Source organism: Eublepharis macularius, chromosome 1 (genome assembly GCF_028583425.1).
Source record: "Eublepharis macularius isolate TG4126 chromosome 1, MPM_Emac_v1.0, whole genome shotgun sequence".
In the NCBI taxonomy this organism is placed as follows: Eukaryota; Metazoa; Chordata; class Lepidosauria; order Squamata; family Eublepharidae; genus Eublepharis; species Eublepharis macularius.
This window is the reverse complement of record NC_072790.1, coordinates 119,038,224-119,065,162: the sequence shown is the minus strand read 5'-3', so window position 1 is coordinate 119,065,162 and position 26,939 is coordinate 119,038,224. Positions and strand designations below refer to the sequence as shown.

General features: G+C 41.1%; 1 protein-coding gene across 1 annotated transcript; it reads left to right on the top strand.

The window, feature by feature from the left end:
• The first annotated feature begins 1,002 nt into the window (after positions 1–1,002).
• IFNGR1 (interferon gamma receptor 1) lies at positions 1,003–24,309 on the top strand. The gene is made up of 7 exons (XM_054970366.1): positions 1,003–1,389; positions 11,138–11,252; positions 11,438–11,607; positions 15,546–15,700; positions 16,960–17,131; positions 18,195–18,313; positions 22,550–24,309. Exons 1-7 carry the CDS (start codon positions 1,302–1,304, stop codon positions 22,973–22,975), a joined length of 1,245 nt encoding a protein of 414 aa, XP_054826341.1. The 5' UTR covers positions 1,003–1,301; the 3' UTR covers positions 22,976–24,309.
• Positions 24,310–26,939: the final 2,630 nt, after the last annotated feature.

Here is a 26,939-nt window from a genome sequence, read left to right as displayed (position 1 = left end):
GCTGGCAACCAACCGGGCGGGGAGTGGGGAGAAGCGGGTGGAACTCCAAAAACGGAAGAAAGAGTATGTATGGGGAAACAGCCTACCCCAAAGCGGATTTTTTTTTCAAAAGTCAGGAAAGCTGGGGAAAGCCACATAGTGGTCCACGACTAACTCATCGGGGCAAATCTGGTGAAGATGATCAGGGGGGAAAAAACGCTGTAGTATGGGAACTGAACCGGTGAAATTGACCACTGCAGACTTGGCTCCAGTAAGGAGTTTGGGCCACAAGGAAAGAGTAAAAATATTTTAATTAATAAATAAAATGAATGACTTCAATGGTGTGACTCTGCTTAGGATATCACTGTTGCAGTGCCGTCTATCAAAGGGGTGGGGGGAATGGCCTATTTAGGGTTTTTTTGTTTCGCTTTGGGGAAAAGGTGCCAGCAAAACCACAGGTAAGGACAGATGGACCTACACACAGATACAGAGATATTTTTGGTGCGATTACTATTTTTTGTTTGCCCCCATAAATCGCTTTTGTGCCGGACTCTACCGTCGAAGTCACCAAAAGCCACCACCTTCCTCCCCAAACCAACCCACCAAAAAGACAAGAAATCACGCTCGGCTTTTGCACATACTAAAACAGCGCGCCAGAGAGGCGTCTTCAGTCTACCCACTTCCCCCGGTACTTTCTCTGTTGCCGTGTTTTTGAGGCGGGGCGGAAAGGCGTGCAAGCCTCCCACCGCCTCTTGGAGCTGAAACAGGGCACAAGAAGAAAACGTGCCTCGCTTGTCATTGGCCTTTTCCTTTCCCCCGCCCCTCTTTGCTTTATTTCGGTTTTGCTGGCTTCATAAGGCTGGCATACGATTTGACTGGCAGGAGCAGCTGGCAAGGGAGGGGGACGAGAAAAAATGTACAAAGTATTAACGTAATACTAATGTATTCAAGGCTGACAAAGGTGCGCGACGCCCGTTCTGACGCTGGGGGCAGCCTGGCTGCTAACGCCGCCGCACAGCGCAGCGAATTGCGAAACCAAGTCGGCCTCCTGCACGCCCAATTCCCACAACCCCGCGCTGAGGGAGCCTCGGCGAGCGAAGTTCCTCTTCAGTCCAGTCCAGCCCTGCCCGCCTCTTGGCTACGCGGGTGGGGCCCTGAGGGAAGGGCTCTTTCTCCGGTCTACGGGAAACGAAGCCATAAGCGAGCGAAGCTGACGCCGGTTTTCTCCGCCCCGCCGCCCTCTCGCCTGCTTTTTGTTTTGCCCCTCCGGGCGCCACGAGGTCTCCCTTCCCCATTGAGACGGACGAGGGGTGGGGGGAGCGATGGGGCTCGCGCGGCCCTTGGTCTTGCTGGCGCTCTTGCCTTTGGCCTTTGGGGGCTGGCCTGGCGCGGAGCAACGGCAGGCCGAAGGTACGGAGCCAGGGGGTCGGCGGGGGGTGAGGAAGAAGAGCGTTTGGGCTAAACTTCATGTGAGGCTTCCAGGGGGGCGGGGATTTGATCTCTACGGAGAGTTCACGGGCAAGGCAAAACGCCGAGAAGAACGCGGCGGGCAGCTTCCTGGAATTATTGGATTTCTGTGGTGTTTGTTCCTAGGATTGTATATATGGTAGCCTTCGTTTGTTGGGTGGGGTTCTCCCCCGTTCTTTATCCGGCCTGTGCTTTTGGGGGAGTTTCCAGTATGGCTTGAAAAGGGTTATAAAATACAACAGAGCGTGAATCAGACAGCGTGTGTAATTCCTCTTGACAGGAGAGGTAGAGGCGAAGATTGTACTAAGGAGGTCTTTGGATCAGTTTTAAATCTCGTAAAATCAGTCATAGCAACAGCAAAAAGAAATATAAGGTAGCCCCTTGCCAGTTTCCTTTCTTTACTTTTCAGGTTCCTCCTCCATCTAAAGATGAGCTAATTTATTTATTTTTTTTGCATAGATCTGCCCATTTCTAATTGAGGCAATGATTTAAAAAAATAGTTAAGCAGTTTATTATTCCACTTTTCTCCCTGATAGCGATTTAAAGCAGTTTACAAACAAACATAATTTAAATAAACAATTTAAAAATACAATATACAATTCGCATAAAAATACTAAAGCAAAATCCTTGCAGGTCTTGAATCTAGTGGGCTGGCTTGCTCTGGGGCCATGGGCTAAAGCAGAAAGGGCCTTTTACCTCTCCTCCTTTGGCTGGTGCCTTTGGCCCTGCCAAGGGTTTATATATGAAGACTGGAAGGGAAAGAAAGCTTGGCCTTGTTATGCATCTGGTAGGCAGCCTTATTCCCAAATTCCCCTCCTGTCAGGAGTTTGATCAGGATCCCTCAATGAAATCATCAAAGTGGAGGATAGGCTTCCAGGACAGTTTAGCTGTTGTATATGACTACATGGAAATGTTGTGTTTTCAGTTGAGTTGTACTTTGTGCAGAACAAGGACTATCTCAATGCTCTGCACCATAGAACATTTGACAGAATAGACTATAATAGTAGGGTTTATGTGTTCAACATACAAGAATTTTGGAAAACAAGTCAATACTGATAGGGTTCCCTGATGATAGAAAATTTTAAAACACATGGGACATGCGTGATTTGGAATCGCCCAAAATCTTGTTTTGCAGAGTTATGCAAGCTTCATGTTTGAGAGAGCCAAATTCAGTTTGCATCTGCTGTTGATGGATGTTCTGTTTTAGAACATGAGATGCAGTGAACAGTAAGCAAGCCTCAAATCTTAATCCCTCCTAGAATTCTTCCAGCTTCTCTCTCATAAATATAATGTCTGCTGATTGTAAATGATGAAGGAGAGGATACGTATGATTTTAGATGCTGGAGACCGAGTCCTTATATTTCATGAGCCTCAGGAAAGATGATCACAATTCATCTCATAGGATCCTATAAGTAGGAGTCAGGCCATACCAAGTATCAGTGTTGTAGGCAGATTTTGTCCTAAGCGTAATGATGTACCCAAATGTGGTGTTAAGCGTATACAGAGAGAAGTGCATGGTAGCTCTTAACCTTTTGTGGGAGAATGTAAGGGGAAGCTCGCAGGAGAGGACTTTCCTCCAACATAAGTGTAATGCATACATTACACTCATTTCACCTGGCACTCCGTTTGCTAGTCTTTCAACTGCTGACCAGAGCCTTTTTATTTACACATGTTTTGAGGGTTTAGTTTGCTGGATGAACTTCTCAGGTTTTTATGCTTTTTTACTGGGTGATGATTTTATGCTTATGATTAGATTTATTAGTATAACATTTTATGATGTGAGTTATTAATTGCTGGTTGTAGGTTTTTTGGAATGGTTAACACTTTAGACACGTTTTTTATTGGAAAAAGCAGATAGAAGTGTCTTTAAATGCTATGACTATGCACACACTCTTGTGCTCTCATATATTTGTGCTTTTGTATGCATGCACACAATATTACACACAAATGCTCTGGATGAAGTGGACAGGATAGAATAGGGACCTCCCCACCCCATTCACTTGTGTTCCCATTACATGAGTCAGGGTGGCATAGTTGCTGAATTATGGAAGAAGTTCCAGGTTCATATTTTTGGTTTTTTGTTTGTTTTAATAAATGAAAAAATAGATAAAAGATCTATTTCTTTAGAATACGGTTTTCGTTGATGGAAGACTGAGGCATAGGGCTGATATTCAGTAGCTCATAGACTGAGATTTTGATTGAGTGCTCCTGGGCCATTTGCCAGAAGATGCTTGTAGAAATTGAAGTTGAAATGTAAGGAACATTGTGTAAGCAGTTGTGATTTCCTTCCTTGATGAAAGCTGAAGACGTCTAAAGTAGAAACCTTTTACTTCCCTTTGTCTAAGGCAGATGGAAGAAAGATGCAGAGACATATATCTTTCACAACTTTAAGGGCTACAAATAAAAACATAACTTGTGCCTGCTGTTGTGAGAGGAAGTCCTGGATTTTGTTTTAAAGCCCCAGAAATTTAGTCTTTGTGGACTGATGTGTTTGCACAGTCACAGTGACCCCCCCCCCCCTTTCACCATATCTTGGATGTTGCACCCATTCTTCCTTGCATATAGGTTCTCTTTCTAAAGTTGGTGGCTCCATCCTCTCTCCCTCCCGTGACTTCTTTTACTGGGTGGTCAGGTGGTTCTTTCTTCTGGAATATGTGTGGCTCATGTACCAATATCATCTGTTACCTTTAAGCTCAGTTGCTAGAGCCACATTCTAAATAATTAATCCAACCATGGCCGTCGTCACACGGGCTTAAAATTAGCGCGAAAATTGCGCAATCTACCGCAAAATTCCCACCTTATTCTGGCACTGTTGCGAGTCTGAGATTTCTCCTCTGGTCTCAATTTTCGCGCTATAATCTGCTTCCGTGTGACCATCCGGCATCGATTTCTATCCCATAATGACGGAATTTTCCCTTTCTTATCTTGACCCGTTATCCCAGATGCCCTTTCGCGCTCTCCTGCAGCGAGCTCCTTTTTTTTTTTAAAAAAAAAACGTCCTTATATCGCTATAACGTCATAATAATATAAAAATACAAAGCAATGAAAGAGTGTTCTTTCTATGCTGCTCGAGCAGCATAGACCGAAAAAGTCTTTCCACTGCCCTTCGCCTCCGATGGAGGGATCGCAGGTGTGCATGGCACAGAGTGAACGTGCTCTGAACCATCAAAACAACCAGTTGGGCCACCAGAACTACAAGTTCACTCGGTGGAGCCATGGTTGAGTCTTCGGCGATGGGGATCACGTCAGACAGGGGTTTTTCTCAGAACAAGAGTATATTTATGGATGTTCAAATTAGGAAGAAAAACAATCTTAGCCAATGTTCAAGCTGCTTCCAGGGCGGGAAAACTTGGCCAACCTATCCTGCTCTTTTGGGGTTGGGCTAACGTTTGGTTATAACGATGTAATATCGTTATAACGCAATAAAGCGGAAAAAAAAATTTTAAAAAGGGGGGAGGAGTTTTTTCTGTGCCCGTTCAAAATGACGGCACAGAGCGCTACGGTGTGAACAAATAAAAGCGGGAGGAGACGGTATTTGACAAAAGATTGCATCATGGCGCCGATAGGAACAATAGCGCCACATAATGGAAATTTGACGGAATAAACGCCCGTGTGACGACGGCCCATGTATTTGAAAACATGTCTGCTCTCTTCAGCATAGGTAGCAGTTAAGAGCGCGGGACTCTAATCTGGAGAACTGGGTTTGATTCCCCACTCCTCCCCTTGAAGCCAGTTGGGTGACCTTTGGTCAGGTACAGCTCTTCCAGAGCTCTCTCAGCCCCACCCACCTCACAGGGTGATTGGTGTGAGGATAATTATAACACACTGTGTAAACCGCTCTAAGTGGACGTTAAGTTGTCCTGAAGGGCAGTATATAAATTGAATGTTGTTGTTGTTGAGTAGGAGCTGCCCTAGAGAAAAAATCCAAGTGGCATACTCCACCCATCCATTATCATGCATTATGAAATTGTAGTGACATTTTGTCATGCAACAATAATGCTACTATACTAATCCAGCACTTGCTTTGTTAACTTGCACTGTGTTATTCTGGCTTTCAAGTCACTGCCATGGGTGCTGCTACTTGCAGGCAGTGCCCAAGTAGTCCCTTGTTCTTTGCTCCCCTGCCAGTCATTTGTGTGGCAGGCAGTGACTTAAAGGGCTCAAACCCATTCCCACCCTGCATGGCTGATCAACCCTATGAAGGGCTGCATGTTCTGGCCATGGGCACTGCCTGCACTGCTGGCCAGTGGACAATGCCTGTGGCCAAAAGCCCATCAGGACTCACTACCTACTCCTCTTCTGCCTGATCTCAGGCTGTGAGGGATCAGGGAGTGGATCCCCACTTGGTTAAGCATCATATTTGGTTATCTGGCAACCCCAGTTCTCCAAGGATGCTGGTTAACACAGATTTCACCATACTACTGCTAATGCCCCCCCCCCAAGGCTGGAGAGTGGGAGAATGTGCATGCCAGACTGCTGAAGTGGCACTGCTGCATTTTGTTAGCTAGGGAAAGACAGCAGAGCACCATGGTGGCTGCGTTCAGGCTTTCTCTATCCTCTGTTCAGTAAAGGCTGGAGGACTACAAGAACAGCTACCATAGTGCTATTTTTTGGCTGAAGAAATGTAGCAGCGCTATAGCAATGGCTGTGTTAACTAACAAAGAGACAGAGATTGGGGGAGCAGAGGGGAGGCTGAGCACACAACAGCTCTGTTCTACTTGCAGGCACTGATTTCTTTAGATCTCATTTCAGCATAACATTGGAGGAACTTAAGCATGCAACTGTGCAGATGCCCAGTACTTTTTCAAACTGGGTCACATATGCGAACTGGGTCACATATGCGAACACATAGTGTCGAACACTATGTGTTCGACACTAGCATGACAATGCAACACTTACTCAGATTGCATATCTCTGGTATACTAACACTGCACATATGACTAGGAGCTTTAATTTTAAATGTAATGTTGAATACATACAATGTTACATAGGTAATCACTTCTGTCACACCAGCATCATGTTTAAATCAGAACAGATTTTCAGCAGAGTAAATCAGCACACATTGATTACATTCGTAATATACCATGGTTTGATCAAACCCTAGTTTAGTTGTAATATCCAAATGCAGATAAGGGTGGGTTCATTGGAACCAGATAGAGATTTCAAACACATAATTGTGACTAGCATATTAACCACAATTTCTACAGATTGTTGTGGCACCGAAATGTGCTGTATTCATTAGAATGTTAGACCAGGAGATCTGGGTTCAAATCCCTAGTTGCCATGAAGTTTATTGGATGACCTTGAGCTACTAAGTTTGTTGTGAGGATATATTTGAGGGGGTGAGCTGTGCAGTCTGCCCTGAACTCCTTTGAGTTAGGGCAAGATAAAAACTCAGTAAAGAAACATAGTAATCGCTCAAATCCAGATTTGTTACTTGCATCTATTTTAGTGCACATATTAAACAAAACATGGTCAATCATCATGATACTTAAACGTTACCAGTGACTGTTGCCTCTGCCAGATTCTTTTGACAATTGGAAGAGCTTCTGAAAGGAAACTAAGAAAACTAAAATCATAAGCAACCAAAGGACTGGGTCCAGAAAACCTTTAAATATGTGCTATGCTCCAGAACCCAGCTGGCTGTTGAGGATATCCTCTCCCCTACTCCCCCACAGCCTAACTTCTCCAAGTGGGAAATCCTTTTCTTAGTAAACCACAATATGGCATTAAAACAGGCTGAGTATTTTCCACTGTACTGATAACAGTGAAAGTGTAGGTGTTGACAGGAGTATTTAGTTCTTGCCTATGCAATCATGCATGTGGTTTAAGAGAAGATTAATTTAAAGGAAGAATAGTATTAAGGGCCTGGGACTGTCTAGAACAGGCATGGGCAACCCCCGCCATGTGACTTGCCAGCCCACTCTATGCTTAGCACACAGGGCTGGTTTTCTGATTAAGCAACCAAGGCAATCCCGTGAGATGCTAGCAGTGTGGTCGAAGATGATGAGCATACCTTATGTCTCACTCAGCCACCAGGTGAGTCTGAGGAGAGCCCTTGAGGCAGTCAGCACCATTGGGTGCTCTCCTTTGTCCCATTTCTCTTGACAGTTACAACTCTAATCTTCTCTGTCCCTTCCTACCCATTTGCCAGCACACCAACATCTTTTTTTCAGCACTCAAGCAAAAAAAGGTTTCCTACACTAATTTAGAACTTTTTAACATTTGTGTGTCTTTCTGGTTCAAAAGCCAGAATAGCTTTAAAAAATTAAAATAGATTTGTTTACATTTATGAAAACATCTTTTAAAAGGGAGAGATGTCACCTTATAGTACAAGTTGTTTAACCCTGCTTTATGTACCATAAAGGTTTGTAGTGAGTGGGAAATGGGGACATGAAAAAAGATTATATGGAGAACATTAATGCAGTAAAGTAGGGAAAAGTTTTATATTTTTATATTATAAAAACATTAATTTGCATTAGGGGAAATGGTATGAAAATTCTCTGATTGGCTGTGCCTTGGAAAGTCCCTAACGGCAGTAAAATGCTTGTTCAGGGCGGGTAGCAATTCTTTCAGGGATGATTCAGGCAAATAGTGTCAAATGTTTGCCTTGCCTGATGTAAGTAGGCTGGTAAGATTTTGTGACCTGTCTGAACATACTTGAGGGCTACACTGTATTCATTTTAACTATTAGCTGATGAGTTGTCCTGGTTCTTAAATCTATTCATATGACCTGAGATCTTTAAACTGATTGGTGGAGGATCCACTTTGATCCTGACCTGCTTCCCTGCACTCGATGTGTATGTGTATCTATAGATTTAGACATCATTGCTGCAGTTTTCCGGTATAAAGACTGGACATTTGGGTGGCATGTGAGTGTAGGAATATTCATGTGTGAATTTCATTTAGATGTGATACAACTCAACCTGTTGAGTAAGTGGGACCACACAGACAGCAACTCTAGTGCCACCACCTCCATTTCTAAATGTTCAGCTTACATCATGATATTATTGGGGGCAATATGATCCCCCCAGAGGATGTTCTACAAATCTTGAGCGTTCAGAACTTTGGGAGACTAAACCAATCAAAACAGTAAAACAAATAGCATGATATAATAGCCAAATCTATAGAATAAATAAATAAAAATAGATAATTAAAACATACCAAGCCAGAGCATAAAAATACATATAACAAACAGAACATTCTGCAATGATATTAATAAAGCAAGCTACAGTCTTGGAGCAGACCATAAAATAGCAAAAAAGAAACCCGTAAGTTAAAAGCCTGGGTACAGAGAAATGTTTTGACCTGCCACATGAAAGAAAGTAAGATAGGCTTCAGATGGAAGTGGAAAGTCATTCCAAAAGCAAGACTGGAGGCTAGACAGTATACAAAGAGGCAATCCTTCAAGTGCCATGCCCCCAAGCTGTTTAGGGCCTTATAGATGAGAACTAGCACTTTAAATTGTTCCTGGAAACGGGTAGCCCGTGGAGGTTTCTTCACCACATCGGAATATGATCCCTGTATCTAGCACTGGACAGTGCTCTGGCTGCCATGTTCTGGACCAATTGAGGTTTCTAAACCATTTTCAAAGGCAACCCAGGTAGAGTATATTACAGTAATCTAACCTGAATGTGATGAGAGCGTGGATCTCTGCAGCCAGATCACACTTTTCGTGAAGAAGAGTTGTAGTTGGCATTATCAGCCGAAGCTGACAAAAAATGCTACGTGTTACAATGGAAAACAGAGTCTCCAACCATAGACCAAGATGTAACCGCACGCTCTGGCAACAAAGCTGTTTCTTCAGGTGGTGGTGGTGCAGTTGTTTCCAGGACAGGCTTACTCCTTGGTCTTCAAATGTCTTTGTCATTGACTAGAAGTACTTCAGTCTTGCCTGAATGGAGCTTCAGCCTGAAGACCATGTATTGCATATACAAAGTATTATTATATAAATAGAGTTGTCTGAAGTCTTTTAAAAAATTTATTTGTTTATTTAACTTGCATGTTAATTGGTACAAGTCACACAGATAAATAGAAGACAGAGGAAGATGGTTGGGGGGAGAGAAAGATGTTACAAATATTCTACCAAGTTTTGAATGATAAATGGTTAATAAAAGACGATCATATCTTTTCAGCCTGATTTATGTTTCTACTACGTTCTAAATTAGTAAGATTTACCATCAAACTTGTTTCTTTTACTTTTATTATCCAATTTTGGATATTAGGACATAACTCAGATTTCAGTAGCTGGCAAAATTAATTCTGGCTACTGAAGCAGCATATAACAAAATATCTTGAAACCTCCTCAGTACAGACTTGAAATTATTGAGTAAACATATATCTGGGAAGGTTGGTATATCAATGCCTAAACTTTGCTTCGAGAGATCAGTGATTCTTGATCATATTCCACAGCACGAGCATCCCACTACACATGTAAATTTTCACCAGCTTGTACAATACCACTGTCTGCTTGAATATGCCTTATATATTTTAGATAATCTTTTAAAGTGACATATAAGGATGAATAATGTTCAACAAATTTTCTTTATATTGGAGAGAAACTGAAAAGGAAAGGTCATATGAGAGAATATGTACTCAGGCCTGATCTGAAATAATATAGGCTACATTGTTGTTCATCTGCTCTGAAAACAACCATTGTCAGATTGTAGTTCAAGGATTATATCATATAGCCAAGCCAAGATATGATTACCTCCATTCATCAATAATAATTTAAAGGCAGTACAGTCCCTCAAGCCTCATCTTCTCAATTTGCTAATCAAGAAAACCTAAAGTTGAAGATTTTCAAATATAATCAGTCCATTGTTAGTAATTTTGCTTTCTTTCCCAAATGGAATTATTTTGTTATATACCACCAAAACGGTACGTGTCTAACCCATGTCTCTCTCATTTACTCAGAGCTCCAAATTGGTATATCTGTATTCTGTTCAAAGCTCTTACAGCAGAAAACAAAGGAAGGGGTCCTGATGAAGTTAATTTTTTTCTTATATATGCCCCAGCAACGTAACAAATTATTAACTGCATTGTTGAAATGCTTTTTCCTTTCTATCTTCTTAATCTGTATATGACTTTAAAGTCATCTGTATACTTTCTTGTTCAATAGTAATATGCTGTGAGTCAATACTAGATGGAAACCAGCTAGTAATCCATGCTACCTTTGCTGCATTGTCATAGCGTTAATTAAGCCTTAATTTTTTCATACATTTTTGTTTCTGTTCTTCTCTATTTTTTAAAAATCTTAGCCAACATACTTAACACAATTCCCCTAAAATGGCCTTTCTGACTTCCCAGACTAGTACAGGTGACATTTCAGGTCTTGAGTTAAACTGAAAGAAACAGGATAAATCCTTATATAACTTGGACCTTATCTCACAGATCTTTTGAAGGATCCTGTGTCAAAGAGCCAGCATCTTCTATGGTTTCCCCCAAACTTAAATTTCAAAGTTACAGGAGCGTGATCAGCATATGGTATAACTTCTGTTTTAGCTTCTGAACAAATCTTAGATTTGTCTTTTTTTAAGTTTGGGTTTGAGCATATTCTGTTGTAATGTTGCATCTTGAATGACAGGAGTGGTTTAAAGGTTCTGCCTAGTGGCATGCATATATGCCTCTTAGTGACTGTTCCAACTTTTGTTGAATTCTGTTAAAGCATTTATAACCTTTACCATTTCAGTGCCTCCACCTACAAATGTTACAATACAAACATATAATTTCAAGACCTCCTTACATTGGGATTATCAAAACATGTCACCAAAGCCTCTCTTTACTGTGAAAATCCTGTGCTATGGGTAAGATTATTTGATATTGACTGCAAATTTGCATTGTATTGCATGTTACATTTTTCCTGGATTTTTGTTTCCTTGAATTTAGTTGTTTCCTTATAAGTAATCAGTAACACTCACAATCTTGAGGAAATTTTGAAGTTTTGCCATATTGTATAATATGTTCTAACGTTTACCTTTTCCTTTTGTAGCAACTCTTATACAGAAGTAAGTTCTTGTGCAAACATATCTCAGCATTATTGTGACCTCACCCACAAGATCAATAAGGAATGTATTTCGTTGTGGGCAAAAGTTAAAGCTCTTGCTGGGTCACGTGAATCTGAATATAAGGAGAGTGAATCATTTGACCCAATAAGGGATGGTGAGTTGCCAAAATTTTCAGTCTTGAATCAGGAGTAGAATATTACAATACTTTTGTCTATGCAGTTTATGATATGTTGTTTGATGTGGTGGTGACTGATTAATAACATCAGATTTAGATTTTATTTTACATTATTTGTGATAGCAATTAAATCAGTCTTCTACAATAGCTTCCCAGTGAGAGAGGTACTAGGCAGGTAGGAACCTACACTTCATGTGCTCATTTAGGCACAGGTAATGTTGCTCTCTTATACCATAGAACTGCATACTAAGTCTTTCCTGTAGTATACTTAAAGTGTGAGGCGGGGGAGCCTGTGGAGAATGTCAGATATTTTGCCTGACCTAGCTGGGGTCTTTTTGGCAGGGCTGTAGAGATGGTAGCAGATTTTTACTTCCCCAGTTTTACATGGAAATACAGTTTATTTTTCTTAGGAAACTGTGGTTTTTGGAGAAAATATGCCAAAACAATTCCTTTCCCCACCATTTAAGATGGAGTCGATTTTAGAACTTCAAAGCATGGGATGTACAACTGGCTCTCAACTGCATTCCCCAGAGATTATAAGCTTTTCTCATTGAGGGTTAACTCATTAAAATTGAGCCTAGTTACCATTCCCAAACATTGAGGGGAGATTTGATTCCTTTTTCTCCAGATAGATTTCCTCAGCATTCAAGGTTCAATCTGTAACTTTTTTATCACAGCTGGCAGGCTTACTCCAGGCTGTTCCTTTAACTCACAGAGATCCTGGTCCTAGAACCTGTACCTAGAAAGGTACAGGCATGCATCTGATGAAGAGAGCTGTGGTTCTCAAAAGCTTATGCTACAATAAAGTTGTTTAGTCTTAAAGGTGCTACTAGACTCCTCATTATTTTGCAACTACAGACTAACATGGCTAACTCCTCTGGATCTATGTACCTAGAAAGTTAGATGTCACAGATTCTTCACAGGGGGCTTCTTTACTTCCTTAAAACAAGTTTTCTTTCCTAAACTGACTTCAGATCCTACCTAAAAGCCTGACTATGCTGATTGCCTCATCCAAGACTGCAATTTCCCTGTCTGAGGGAATAAGCATCTTTTTTCCTACCTTCTTAAACTGAGGCTGGTTCACCCCCTCCCAACCACTTGGATTTACATAAGGCCTAAATCACAAGGATTGGATCAGCCCTGGAAAATAGACTTTGGGGGTGATTGTCACAGGGCTAGTTAGAGAAAATGAAGATTTTTCTACAAACTTGGGGGACTTCCCAGGTTTACAGAAAAATACATGCATTTTTTTTTAAATAAAGAGGGATTCAAATACACTCCACACACAAAAACAGAGGTATATTCTCTGCACTTGTTCAGATAATGTAAATCTACTGTGAGTGGGGAGGGCAGATGGGCTGCTGTAGAGCCTGCCACTGACAACACCCCTGCTGTCAGTGGCAGGCAGGGGAGGAGAAGCAGGAGCCAGCAGGGAGGAGGGAGTGGCAGCAGCACTCGAGTGGCAGGCTGGTTGGTGAGTGGCTGGCCCAGCAAACAAGCAGGGAGAAGGATAGAATCCTCCCCCACTCACAAGACTTTTTACTCCAATGGATTACCATCTTGGAGAGAGAGAGAGAGAGAGAGAGGTCAGGCTGCTTTTACAAGCTGCCCTGTCTTCTTCTACCCAGGCCCATTAGCAGCGTGCAGCCTGTATTTTATTAAGGCTGATACTGTCTGAGGTAGGGATAATGCTAAAGAAGAAGAAAAAACAGTAGGTGGAAGACAAACCCAGAGTGCTTTCAGTCTGAATGCTAGCAGTGTAGCCCCTTCTTCTTTAGGGGCCTGCCTTGTGTCCTCCTGCCTTATGAGCCGGGACTAGGGTAAACTCTGTCCCTTACTAGCATTTCTCAGCTATGCCTTTGTAGAGGAGTTCATTGGCTCTACCTGCTTCCCACTCAATGCTGTTGTCATGGGCACTTCCCTGCCAAGAAAGGGGCATTGGCCAAAGGGGGAGAGACTTTACCCTTTTCTTCCTTAGGAGTTCTGCTGCTACCCCCACAGAGTTTATATGGGATGTAGTATAGTGGCTGCTCCAGGCAGAGTCTGCACATTGGCAAATGTTTCATCTCTTCCCAAATTTGTGTGAATTGTGGTAAGGGGTGCAAATTGCCTGCAAATATGTATATAGACATGTTTTTATCCCATCCTTTCTCCAAAGATCTTGGGGTGGCACACATGTTCCTTTTCCTTTATTCTCACAACAAGTCTGTGAAGTAGGCTGAGATTGATTGGCCAAGATCACTCAGTGAGCTTTATAGTTCGGTGAGGATTTGAACCCATATCTTTTTGCAACTAATCTAACATTTTGCAACTAATCTAACATACTATACCATACTAGCCTTGTGCTTTTCAGTCACTGTAGAGAAATGCTTTTATTTGTAGGTTTGAACTGTATCACCCCCAGTTTAAAAAGTGCCTCTTAGCTGAGGACAAGTAGGAAGGGGAGCAGAAAGCCAGTTGCCTTCCCAGCCACATCTGACTTGGGCTTTAGTTATGCAGATGTGGCCAGAAGGCTTTCTGGTAGAAGCTAACCCTTCCAGGTGTGTGGGGTGGGACAAACCTGAAGGACTAAAATGCCAGAAAAATTTCTTCCTGGAATCTCCAGGAAAAGCCTCTCTGACCTGCACCTCTGACCTGCCCGGGGAGGGGGGGGGAGAGAGAGAATAGAACCTCCTGGCTCAGGAGGAAAGGTGTCTGGCTGTCTTGAGCTGGAAGCTGAAGGAAGTGAGAACTGGCCCTTTCAGGTGGAAGCCATTAACTATGTGCAGGATGCCTGAACCATGAAAGGTATGAGGACATTTCAATGAGCTGGAACTTTCTAAGACAGAGAGCCTGCGTAAACAGAAGATCTTGAGGCATGTATGAAGTAGGGAGAGAGGAACTGTGTTTTTATTCATTTCTTTTTGAATCCCTTTGTCTGCTTTGGAGTTGTGCTTAAATGTGTATAAACATTTTTTTCCTCTTTAATAAATACTTTTTATTAAAGTACTCTTAAATGCTGGTAGATTTCCACTGCTCAACCACACTATCTAAAACAGGTGCCATGAGAAGGGGTGGTCTGTTGGCAATTGGCTGAACCCCAAGAGGTGCACAAATGCAGTAAGTCCCTGTGGTAACCAGGTGCTGGGTAGCAGGAGACTGGGCGCAAGCCAGGAATGTGGGGAATCCCTTGGCCCTCCCTATATGCAATTCGTACAAAGACCAAGTGGTGGCAGTGGGTGCAAGCGAGAAGGAGCAAAAGCTGCTCTGAGGGTTGGGGAGGCACTGCATAGGTGACACGTGCCAGGCAGAGACTTGGACTGCCACTGGTGAACCTGAGAAAGCAAGAAGGGGCAGTGCTCCTGGGTCATTGGGGCTGTTACAGCATAGTCACCGTAGAATACTTTTTCTGGATTCTATTCTGAGCTCTGGACATTCCGTGCTGTGCCGCAGAAATCTACATTTGGTTGCATTTCTGCCAACAAATTGGTTGCAGAAAAACTATCAAGCTGTACCTTTACTTTCCATATTGTTCATTTTTATGATTATCTTTAATTTGAAATTTTTCTGAAATTGCCTTTCTTAGTATAGCCCCGTGCCACAGAGTGGTAAGCTGCAGTAATGCAGCCCAAGCTCTGCTCGTGACATGAGTTTGATCCTGGCGGAAGCTGGGTTCAAGTAGCCAGCTCAAGGTTGACTCAGCCTTTCATCCTTCCAAGGTCGGTAAAATGAGTACCCAGTTTCCTGGGGGTAAAGTGTAGATGAGTGGGGAAGGCAATGGCAAACCACCCCGTAAAAAGTCTGCCAAGAAAACGTCGTGATGTGATGTTCCCCATGGGCCAGTAATGACTCGGTGCTTGCACAGGGACTACCTTTACCTTTTCCTTTAGTATAGTGCCTTCCACCTTCATATATTAATATAAGTTCTGTTGTTTCAGCTCGAATTGGACCAGCAAAGTTTAACCTCTCTGTTGAGGATGGTGAAATTGCAGTGGATATTGAGCATCCTCTCACTCCATATCATAATGTAAAGGAAAACCTCACTGATTTCTCCTATAAAGTATTTCTTTGGGAAAAGGAAAATCCACAAGAGGTATGCCTAAGACTGTTCTCTAATACAAAAAAAAAATCTTTGATGCAGCATTGCAAAAATAACTCCCTTGTAGTTTCATTGAGCATCAGTGAGGCAATCTGCACAATTTTTGTACAAAATTCCTTTTTGTCAGACAAGAAATTAGTAATTGCCAAATAGATTTCATGGATTACTTTGGAAATTTACTGTTATCATTGGTGAAAAGAGGAGATGTTCAGCTTCCTTGTAGCCAAGATGAAGTGTAGTGGCATGCATGAAAGGAAGACAGTTCAAAAATAACTGAAGTTTCCAGACAATAACAGTACAATTTAAAGGAAGGGCAGACAATTACAGTTCAATTTAAATTTAAAGGACGTACCGGTTTTGAGAGATTGTTTCAGGCAGTGAGAAAATAGTGATGATATAGAAGATAAATAGGAAGTTATGTTCTCTAAAGGCGAAAAAAGTCTGATCAATGAGAAAAAATCTAACGGCCATCAGCATATAAATAGCAGTTTGCATTATAAACAGATAATGAGAGCAAGGGGAAAGAGGAAAGGAATGGGGGAAAGGAAAGGAACAAAGACAGAGCCCTGGAATGTCTGCAGAAAGAGAAGAATCAGGAGAAGGGAATTGTTAGAAATTAAAAGATTTTCATCAAAACTATGGAAGAAAGAAGCTCAAAGAAAAAAATACAGTGTAGTTAGTGATATTGAAAAGTTGAAAATAAGCAGGAAAATGGAGTAATACACACAAGATTTATTTGAAAGAAAAAAGACAGACTTTAAGGGCACAGGAAAAGAAGCTGGAAAAAGAGATGAGGTTGAATATATAAAGAACAACAATGAGGCTTGAAGGATTGTTACCTTCCATATTGTTCAACCCACTAGTTTAAATGTGCTTCACAAGGCCTGCTTTCAATACCCCTGCCTTCAGAGGAGGTAGGCAGCAACCAGAGACAGAGCTTTTTCAAAAGTGGCACATCATTTATGGAATGCCTTCTTCGCTGAGGCTTGTTTTCCACCTACCATACTGTTACTTAGAGACTGGGTCAACAGAATTGCCTGAGCAAAATAGGAGATAAAAGAGGGCTAGGAAGCAGTAGGAGGCAGCCTTCACCATTCATAAAAAGGGTTTCTCAGTTAACAAACCTCAAGTGGGAAAACTAGACTGAACTGGTTATAGCAGGATGGAAAGCCACTAGCTTACCTTTCTTCTTTACTTCCAATGGTTGAAAGTAACTTAACCAAAAACAAAGTTCTGAATGTTTTTTCTTTCAGCGTGATGAGTTTGAAGCTGATATATGTAACATGGATATGTGTAGTGTCTCTCTACACGTTCATCTGGGTTTCACATACTGTGTTTCAGTTCAAGGAATTTCAGCAGACAATTCAGTGACTGGTGAAGAATCAAAAGCAGACTGTATTACTGTTCCTTCCAAACGCCCATTAGGTAAAACTATTTGATGACATACAGGGCCTCATAATGTCCACGTCAGTGACTGGCAGTGGAGTGGGGGGTGACATCCTAGTCCTGGTATCCAGCCTGATTTTTTCACCTTTCCATCCCATGGGCTTTCTTGAATGCCCACCATAAAATCTTGATGTGTTTTCAAGATCAGTTGTAGATGGTCATTCTTGTCTTTCCTGTTAGCAAGTATTCACAGTTCATATGACAGTAAACAGAGCTCAATATAGCAAGCAGAGTGAATCCTCCCTACCTCTCAATCTTAAGGAATCCCTAGGAGATCTGGTGACCCCTTGAATTTTTTGTGGCCAAGATCCTTCTAAGTAACAGGGTCACCCTATTTCCCAGTGTTTCAGGAATGATTTATGACAGGATATATTGGTGAAGTGCATTGTATGCTGTTATCATTTATATAGTACCTAATGTTGGCCAAAGAGGTCCCATGATTCCAGTTCCCAGGGCACAGACAACAGTGGGAGAATGTTTACCCATAAAATAAGTCCTATTCAGTTCAATGGAACTTCTTTCCCTGAAAGTGTACTCAGGATTTGCTTCAATCAGTAGTCTTCCACTGCAAAGCATCACTCTTCTTTCTGTATGGTTGCAATTATTTCTTTAATTGTTTCATTATCAGTTAATTTCCCATAAGTATCACTAGTTTGTGGTTTGTGTTTTCATGTAACGTCACTTTATCACAAAAATGGGAATAAACTTTTTATACACATTTCTAAGTTAAAGGGGGGGGGGTCAAACTTTTTTTAAAAAATGGGAGCTGGGCCTTCCCTGGGGAGGCTGAGTTAGCATGGCTGAGCCCAGCATACTTGCTCTGTTCTCCAGCTCCAACACACAGCCAGTATCTGTGATGGACAGTCAAGTCCTTGGCTGGCTCTTCCTCACTCATTTGGGAATTGTGAGTTTGTTAGTTTTGATAAACATAGGGTAGCTGTTTCACTGATTCCCTTCTGAGCCCTGGAATTCATAAGTCTACGAACAGTGCTGTGGTTTGTTGTTGTTGTTATTATGTCTCAAACTATTTTTTCTTTTTCAGATAAAACAGGACTTATCATTGGTGGAGTTGTTTCCTGTGTTGTTGTCGGTGTGGTTCTTGCAATATTTTTGGCATGCAAATGGGCTGAAAAGAGAAACATTCCACTGCCCAAATCTCTGGTAAGTTTAACAACCTCTACATCATCTTTTCCTCTATGTTTTACTATCTAAACAGGTTCAGTTTGCCATTTCTATTGTTGGTCTGCAGTACAACATTAGGATTTGAGTCCAGTGGCACCTTAGAGACCAACAAGCTTTTAAGAGCATAAGCTTTTGAGAGGCAGAGTTCCCTCCTTCAGACATGAACAGGAGTCTGAAGAAGGGAGCTCTGACTCGTAAAACCTTACACTCTGAAAATGTAGTTGGTCTCTAATGCGCCACTGGACTCAAATCTAACGTTCAACAGAACTCACCAAGTAAATGAAGAAGGCTTCTTCCCAAATACTTCTGGTATTGACTCAAACTTCATGTGCATATAAATAACATCAGTGTAACTGAACACAAGCAGTGTCTGATGGTTACAAATATGAACTGATCATAGCTATTAGATTAGAAGAATCACCAATAATACTAAAATACTGTTCATAATGTCATCTTTTTTTGGTCTCTATCAAATAATTCCGTGATGTTTCATTTCATGTTTTATTCACTGAAGACGCTAATAACAGTTTCACTCTGGATGTTTAAAAAAGCACTGGTTTCCTATGCACAGTCCATATATTAGTGGGTCATTATGTCACTGTCATTGTAATCCTAGTCGTGTCCATAGTGTCAATTAGTCAATTAATTGCTGGAAGAATGATCTTAAGTAGAATCTTTGCAGCCACCTTGAGCCAAGAAGAAAGGCAAGGTATAAATATTTGAATTAATTCATAATAAAATGTAAACCTTTTCTGTTAAAATAAACTTCCGTATTGCTCTCCAAATGATTCAGGCGTTCCTTATTTCCCATACATTGACACACACTGAAAGTCATTCATATTGAAATCGAGAAACCAGAGGTCAGATGATACTAGGTCCAAGCTTGTGGCATGTCCTTACGCCCCTATCTAACAAGAGATGAGAAATCTGGCTTCTGTGTACGATTCACTTGAATGTGTGTGTTAATGTGACACACATTTTGATACAAAGCTTCCAGAGGTATCTCAAATAGCATTTCAAGATGTGCATATGGTACCTGTTCTCACCAGTCTTGTAACACAGGCACGCACATGCATTCCCACTCACTGCCTCAGTAGGCATGTGTAACATAGCAATATGATTAAATCAAGGATGTTTATCTTGTAGTTGAAGGCCAGTGATTTCATTTGATGTCTAGGACGTAACAAGAGAAACCATAATTGTGAAGAAGCTTGTACTTTCCTGTGAAGAGTTTTATATGGCTATGATCCAAAGATGCATCTTTGGAGACAAAAGCATTCCCTCAATTGAAGAGACAAATAATTTATTTTTTAAAGCTTCTTGTCTCTTACCATATGTGCTGCAAGGAAAACTTCAATGGAAGTTGCTTCTGCATGCAGTTTTTCAGTCACATAACTGATTAAATTGCCATTAGGGATGTGCAGTTCGGTTTGGAATGTGGATAAATTCAGTAAAATTCAGCCACTGTTTTCTATGGGAAAATCAAAATGGGGGGGGAGGGGGTATCCAGTGCAATGGGGGGGGGGTCATTTTCAACCAAACTTCACCAAATTTGGAGGAAACTTACTCCTAAGTACTCTCTAAGACACCCCCAATTGGACCCTAGAGGCCAACTTTATGGGCCCCCAAAGAAAATGCTCCCACCCACTCTCCATTATTCTCTGTGGGGAATAATATCTTGGGGCTATCTGGTGCAATGGGGGGGGTGTAATTTTTCTACCAAACCACCAAATTTTCAGAGGACCACCTCCCGACTGTTCTGTAAAGCCTCCCCAAATTTCAGGAAGATTGGACCCCAGGGTCAAATTCTGTGGGCCCTTGAACAAAGTGCCCCCAGCTACTCCATTGTTTCCTATGGGACAAAAGCCAAAGCTGACTCCCACTGCAGAAACAGACTGGGCCAAGACTACCATAATCAAGGCACACTCCTAAATGCAAGCTGACCTCATCCCAGAGAAAGCCCAACAGAACCAATCTGAAGCACAGGAATGGAATCCCTCCCAGAACCAAAGTGAAACAAGTGGACCAACATCCCATCAGAGAATCATGTCCATTCCACCCAAACCAAACTGAAGCAAGGGTCCCTTTTGCAACTTAGCCCAGCTTCATTCATAGCAGCTAAGCACTGCACTGGGTTCAGTCAGTGGGAAAATGCCATAGGACAGAACCAAACAGTACCTAGTCACAAGGCATTCTCTTGCTTCAGTCTTTAAAGGACAGTCAGAAGTCTAATCTTCCTAAAATTTAGGTGGTCTGTAGAGGACAGTCAGGAGTAGATCCCCTGCAAATTTGGTAGTTTGCTTGAAAAGTGATGGAGAGTGGGTGGTGGGATCTTCTTTTGTGGCCCATAAAAATTGGCCCCTGGGGTCCAGTCTTCATGAGACCTGGGAGGTCTTCAGAGGACAGTGAGGAGAAAGTTCCTTCCAAATTTGGTGAAGTTTGGTTGAAAAATTACCCCCCCACCACCTTTGCTCATCGAATAACCCACAGAGTGATTGTCCCATAAAAAACAATGGTCAATTTTTTTGGAAATAGCCAAACTGAATTAAAGAATCAATTCAGAATTCAGGGGATTCCATTTTTTTCTCAGATTTCTTTGGGTGCACACCCCAATTGCTATCAAAGTCTCTAAGCCCAAAGTATTATATCAGTCTCTGAAGAAATATTTGATCATTTTCAATAACTGCCAGTGGAGTCCTATGCAGAGTTACTCCAGTCTAAGCCCATTGACTTCAGTGGACTTAGAATAAATCTGCATAGCATTGCAGTGAATCCTGTTGTGTACATAAGATCCTATCCTACTGTTCCTTGAATAGATATTTATTAGTGCAATCCTAAACAGAGTCAACCCATTGAAATCAGTGGGCTTAGACTGGAGTAACTGTTTAGGATTTAACTGTAAATATGGTCATAGATCCAGAGGAGTTAGCCGTGTTAGTCTGTAGTAGCAAAATAGTAAAGAGTCCAGTAGCACCTTTAAGACTGACCAGCTTTATTGTAGCATAAGCTGTCGAGAACCACAGTTCATGCATCTGACGAAGAGAACTGTGGTTCTCGAAAGCGTATGCTACAATAAAGTTGGTCTGTCTTAAAAGTGCTACTGGACTCTTTACTGTAAATACGTTAAAAGCAGAACTTAAAACCTCTCTCATTTGGTGTTTCTCCGGACTTTCTGGTCATATGAGAAAAGCAACATGAAATCAAATTAAGATGGACCTCACTGAGCTCTGCTTTCAACAGTGTCCAGACTGTTAGCTAATGGATTTTCTAGGACCTTTTCTATTGAGTAAGCACCATCAAGCCACTTCTTCATTCTCCCATAGAACTGGAGACCAGTTCACAAAATACGATAATGAACTACGGGAACTGGTCGTGTGGCATGTTGGATACTAATAAAAATTTTCACTTTTGAATATTAAGATACACCTTCTCATTGTCTGGTGATCTGTTATTTAGTAGCCATCAGAATTTGTTGCATTAGAATAAGATCCTTTTTGATCAAGAAATAATAACTGACAATTGATTCACTAAATACTGATGGAACACATGGAGAACCTTCTCTACCTGAACCCTTCCTTCAGTCTCACTCTGAAGTTCAGGTTTTCTGACATTAATGTGTAGTGGCCTAGTTCTTGCATTCATTTACAGGTTTTAAGAGTTGTTTTGTTTGTAATAGTCTTTAGCAGTATACATAAAGTAGAATAGACAGGATATAAAAACAATCTAGTAGAGATAGTGCAAAAGAAAGGATGGAGATTGCTGCCAACCCTTTGAAACCTTGCTCTTTTGAATTTTCTTTTAAACTGTATATTGATTCATATTTTATTTATTTATTCAATTTTTATACTGCTTCTCTTCGATTAACATCTCAAAGTGGTTCACAACAATTATAACAGTTAAAACCAATACAAAGATATACTATTCAAGAAAATCACAGTAAAACAATATTTTCCTCCGTGAACAGTTGGAGATGCCAAATTTGGCTGTCTGATAGAAGTTTTATGTGGAGGAATGCAAAAGGAGGAAAGAACAGGGCAGGAATAAAGATAAATACAATTAGCAAATATCTGTTATATAACGCAGATACATAAGTGATAGTCAGTGTACTTCCAAATACCACTCTTCCGTTTGATATGAAATAGTTCATGGGGGTGTCTTTATTTATCAAATGGTGTAGCTAGCAGCTAACTATTCCTTTTGCTTTACAATTTTAAGGTTTCTATAGTAAGAAGCATAAAACCTGTCAACACTTTTGAAACAAAAGCTGAAGGGAAATACTCTGCAATATCTCCTTTCACGTATAATTCAGATGAAAAGCCAATGGAAACAATAGATCACATAACAGAAGTTGAGACCATTGACCCCAATGACTCTGGCAAGATTGCTGTTGACTCCCAGACCATTCAGCAAGCCGCAGCTGAAGAAAGCTGTGAGAGTGAACAAAGCCCCGAAGCCAGTGATGCTTACTTTAAATCTGTCAGTGGCCAAGAAGAAATGTGTAACAGTCTTCTGAATGAGGATGACCCCAGAGTAGATGTACAGCAACCCACAGACTTAGGAGCCTGTAGAAAGGTGTCTGGATATGACAAGCCTCACTGGAAGTGCTCTGACACTGTTGGAGACGAATCAGCAGTTGCATAGATGCCCACTGATGAGATGTAAGCAAAGAAGTAAAATGTATCTGTTAGGATGAAGGACGGAGAAGCAGAAGTTCACAAAACTGAAGACTGAAGCAGTAGACATCATCAGCTAAAACTGAGCTGATGCTTAAAGTCTGAGATACAGAATGTATCTGCTGAATCAACTTTCCCTTAATAATCGGCATGACTTTGATGTGAGAGCACAAGTACAAAATGGAGAGAGTTCTGCTTTGTAATCTCTTGTGTGCATGGAGGTCTCTTTTCCACTGAAGTAAATTGATTAGTGCATAAGACTGTTAAGTATTGATCTGCTGCTGTCTGTAAGTAAGCACTTAGGACAAAATACACTCCTTTTTGTCTTTTCTCTAATTACATGTATGTTGTAGCAGGAATAACAAAGTATAAAATGGTGTCAGAAACTTTTTCAGTACTTAGTTCACTTTACAAATGTCTTATTATCCTGGGGTCATAGCCAATTCATCTGATTTTATGTAATTGACATTGCAACTTGGACACATTGCATGTTTTCATCAGTCTTATTTTGACATGGCTGCCCTCCAATGTTAAGGAGAGCGTTACTTGCAACACACATTTATTTCAATGTTGTGAATTAAGATATAAGATAGTGGCCCTTCATTTCTTGTTTCGTAACATTTTAAGACATTTTTCTAGCCAAATTTTTAATATTCTCTGTAGCTATTAGCCTAAAATGTTTGATTTCACAATGTAATATGAAGCTGAAATTTTCAGTTTCCTTTTCCATCCATTTTAATGTAAAATAAATTTTGAAGTTTGAAACTTCAGGGTCAGGAGGACCCAGAGATACAGCCCAAATTGGCTAGTAAGCAGAAAGATGCTGTGAAAGTCAGTAGCATTAATTTTAACTTATTAGACACAAAGAGCGTTTCCTGCCTTGGATTTCTTTTTTTCCTGTCATGTGTATACTACAGTGTCAGATAACATACATTGAGGACACAATAAATGTTTAAAATATACTTTATCTTGGTATTAGAAATTTTGGGCATGATTCAGCCCAAATGAAAACCCCTTTTCTACTTAGTTCAAAAGGAAGCGAGTAAATGCTAGTTTGTCCCTCCTGTCTAAAGCCAGTGAGACTCAGAAGGGCTTGTCTTCGGCTTGACCATGTTTTCAGTTTTCACAGCCATGTGAAATATTTTGTGTATCTTATTGTATATTGTGTCTTGTATATAGTTTGTACATATTTTTTTTACTGAAATCTTAATGCTTTCAAGTTTGTTGGCCTATCAGAACTTTGAGATAATGTGAAAGTTCCCTCTTTCCTGCATCTGACCTAATAAAAGTTATGTAAAACCATTTACTAATTCTCTGTAGGGGACAAGCTGGTAAAAAAATCACTGATGGTGTGGGGGAATTAGTGTTTTACATTTAAAAAGTTAAAACAAAACATTGTAAAATGTGAATAACAAAGCATTGGGATATGCTTTAGTAACAGAGTTTGATCATATAAGGATTTATCAAGGCTGCTTTTTGGATAATAATTGGATTCAAAATACTTTGAAAAGACAAGCTGTAGAACTGATCTTTAGCCCAATAAGTACATATGAAGAAGTGATCAAGCGTATACCTGTACGCTTTTTACAAGAAGGAACTGAAATCTAACTTTTAGTTGAGGTCACTGAGTTGCACTAGCATGTATCCAGTTATGTGGTCCTCCAATGGAACAGCATTTTTGTTTGCAGAAGAGGGAGCAGTGATTTCTGCATTTTCTCCCACTCCCACTACAGACCCCCCCCCCGCCCCCTATGCTGTTTGTGAGGGGCTGCTGACTAAGAAATAAATGGGGGGGGGGGATCAGTGGCCTGCATCAAGAAGAAACATGAGAAACTCCTGCTCGTTGAATTCAGTGGATGGTTAGATACACATCAGTGTGTTTAATGCAACTATCCAAATCAATTATTGCTGCAACAGCCCTTTGTCAATATTAGATTTGTTGAATCTGTGTATTTAAAATCTCTAGCTGAATCTTGCTTTGTTAAGTTGAACTAGTTGGCCTCCTAATTACTCAAACTATATTTTACTACTATATTCACAGATTCTGACTTTCAAAGGTTCCTATGTTTTCTCAACGTTCACATATGGTAAACATCATTAATATTTGTGCAATCTACGAAATATCCCAGTTTATACATTTTGTTATTTTGTGGATCCTTGTGACGTGTGTGTGGGGGGGAGCTGTGTGCATATGCGAGGGCACTCCCTAATGTCCTCCTTCTTGCCATACACATATTTAGGACCACCACCATCCAAGACTCACCTCTCTCATTTCACCAGTGGCTTTGGACAGTGGTTGGGCTCTGTGCACATGAAGTATGGATCCTTCTAGCTCCCCATTCTGTTTGCTATCCAACCCAGCCTAACCAGCAGATCATAGCATGTGCATGGAAGAACAGCTAGACACATTGGTGAGGCAATTTGAACACAAATCTGAGTCCCTGAAAGAGAAAAATTTATTCACTACAACCCAGCTTTATACTCTAGAACACAGGGAGAAGGTATATCACAGAACTAAAGGTCTATTACAGAATTAAGAAAGAAAATATATGAGGTGAATCTGAACTTAAGAGACACAGAAGTTATCTTGGCATTCCCTCCTTCGGATGGGCACAAGCCTGCTGGAACTTATGAAATAGAGGCTAGTGAGGGCAGACATCATTCTGCTTCCTCCCCCTCCCCTGCCCATTTCCTGTTCCCAGCTTGAGCTCTGCTGACAGAGTGTTCAGGTCTTTTAACTCTTCCAGCCCCAGTTGGGTAGGTTTCCCTTCACCCAATCCTGAGCCTGTTTGGTGTAGTAGTTAAAAGCAGCAGGACTTTAATCTGAAGAACTGGGTTTGATTCCCCACTCCTCCACTTGATTCTCCCCTCCGTTGTATGACCTTGGGTCAGTCACAGCTGCTTGGAGCTCTCTCAGCCCCACCCACCTCACAAGGTGATTGTCGTGAGGATAATAATAACACACTTTGTAAACTGCTCTGAATGGCCGTTAAATTGTCCTGAAGGGTGGTATATAAATCAAATGTTGTTTTGGGGGGGAATGATACCCCTTGTGGATCACTCAGCACTCTTCAATCAACTTGGAGCTCACATCTCCCTCCTTTATTGCCCCCCTCAGGTCATCCAAAAAGCCATCCATCTTGGCCCTTTCTTGCAGTAGGTCAAATGGTTATCTCCTTATAGGAAATTCATCTCTGCTTAGCTGTCAATTAAAGCAGTTTATTATATCCCTGGAAAAAAATGTTTTTCTCTGATCTTTGGATCCCTTGAGTTGGTTTGAAAGCAATGTGTCTAGTAAGTGTAACATTTAAATGTTAGACTGAGAACCCCATATTCAGAGATGGAATATTCTTCAAAATTTTTCCAAAAGATAAAAGTTACAGCCTAGAATATCAAATATGTGCCAATGCCCATATGATTTTCTTAATATTATCAGAGGATTGTATGACATACCACACCCCATGCAAAATTCCTTGGTCTTAATGTATCTTTCCTGTGCATTTTCTCCTATGATAGTGTCTTTATCTATTTCCTGATGCAATTTAAGGAGCACATTTGTTTGGTTCACCTTCTTTGGCTTATTCATTGGAAATGAGAAAACTCACCTCACTATATGGTTCAGTGCTATGGATTAATGACTTCCCTTGTGATGGCAAGCATCTTTGGAAAGACTAAGAGCAGAACCACAAGTGACAAAAGGCACAGATTGGACACTTGTCTGCTTCCCTCAAGTTTTGATGGGAAATGTAGGCAGCATGGCGGAATGTTGGACAAGTGACAGTTGAAAAGTCCATCGGACAGCAATCAGAGAGCGAAGCTGCGAGACCAGGATGCCTACATTTCCCATCAAAACTTGAGGGAAGCAGACAAGTGTCCAATCTGTGCCTTTTGTCACTTGTGGTTCTGCTCTAAGAGGAGCAACCACTTGACAA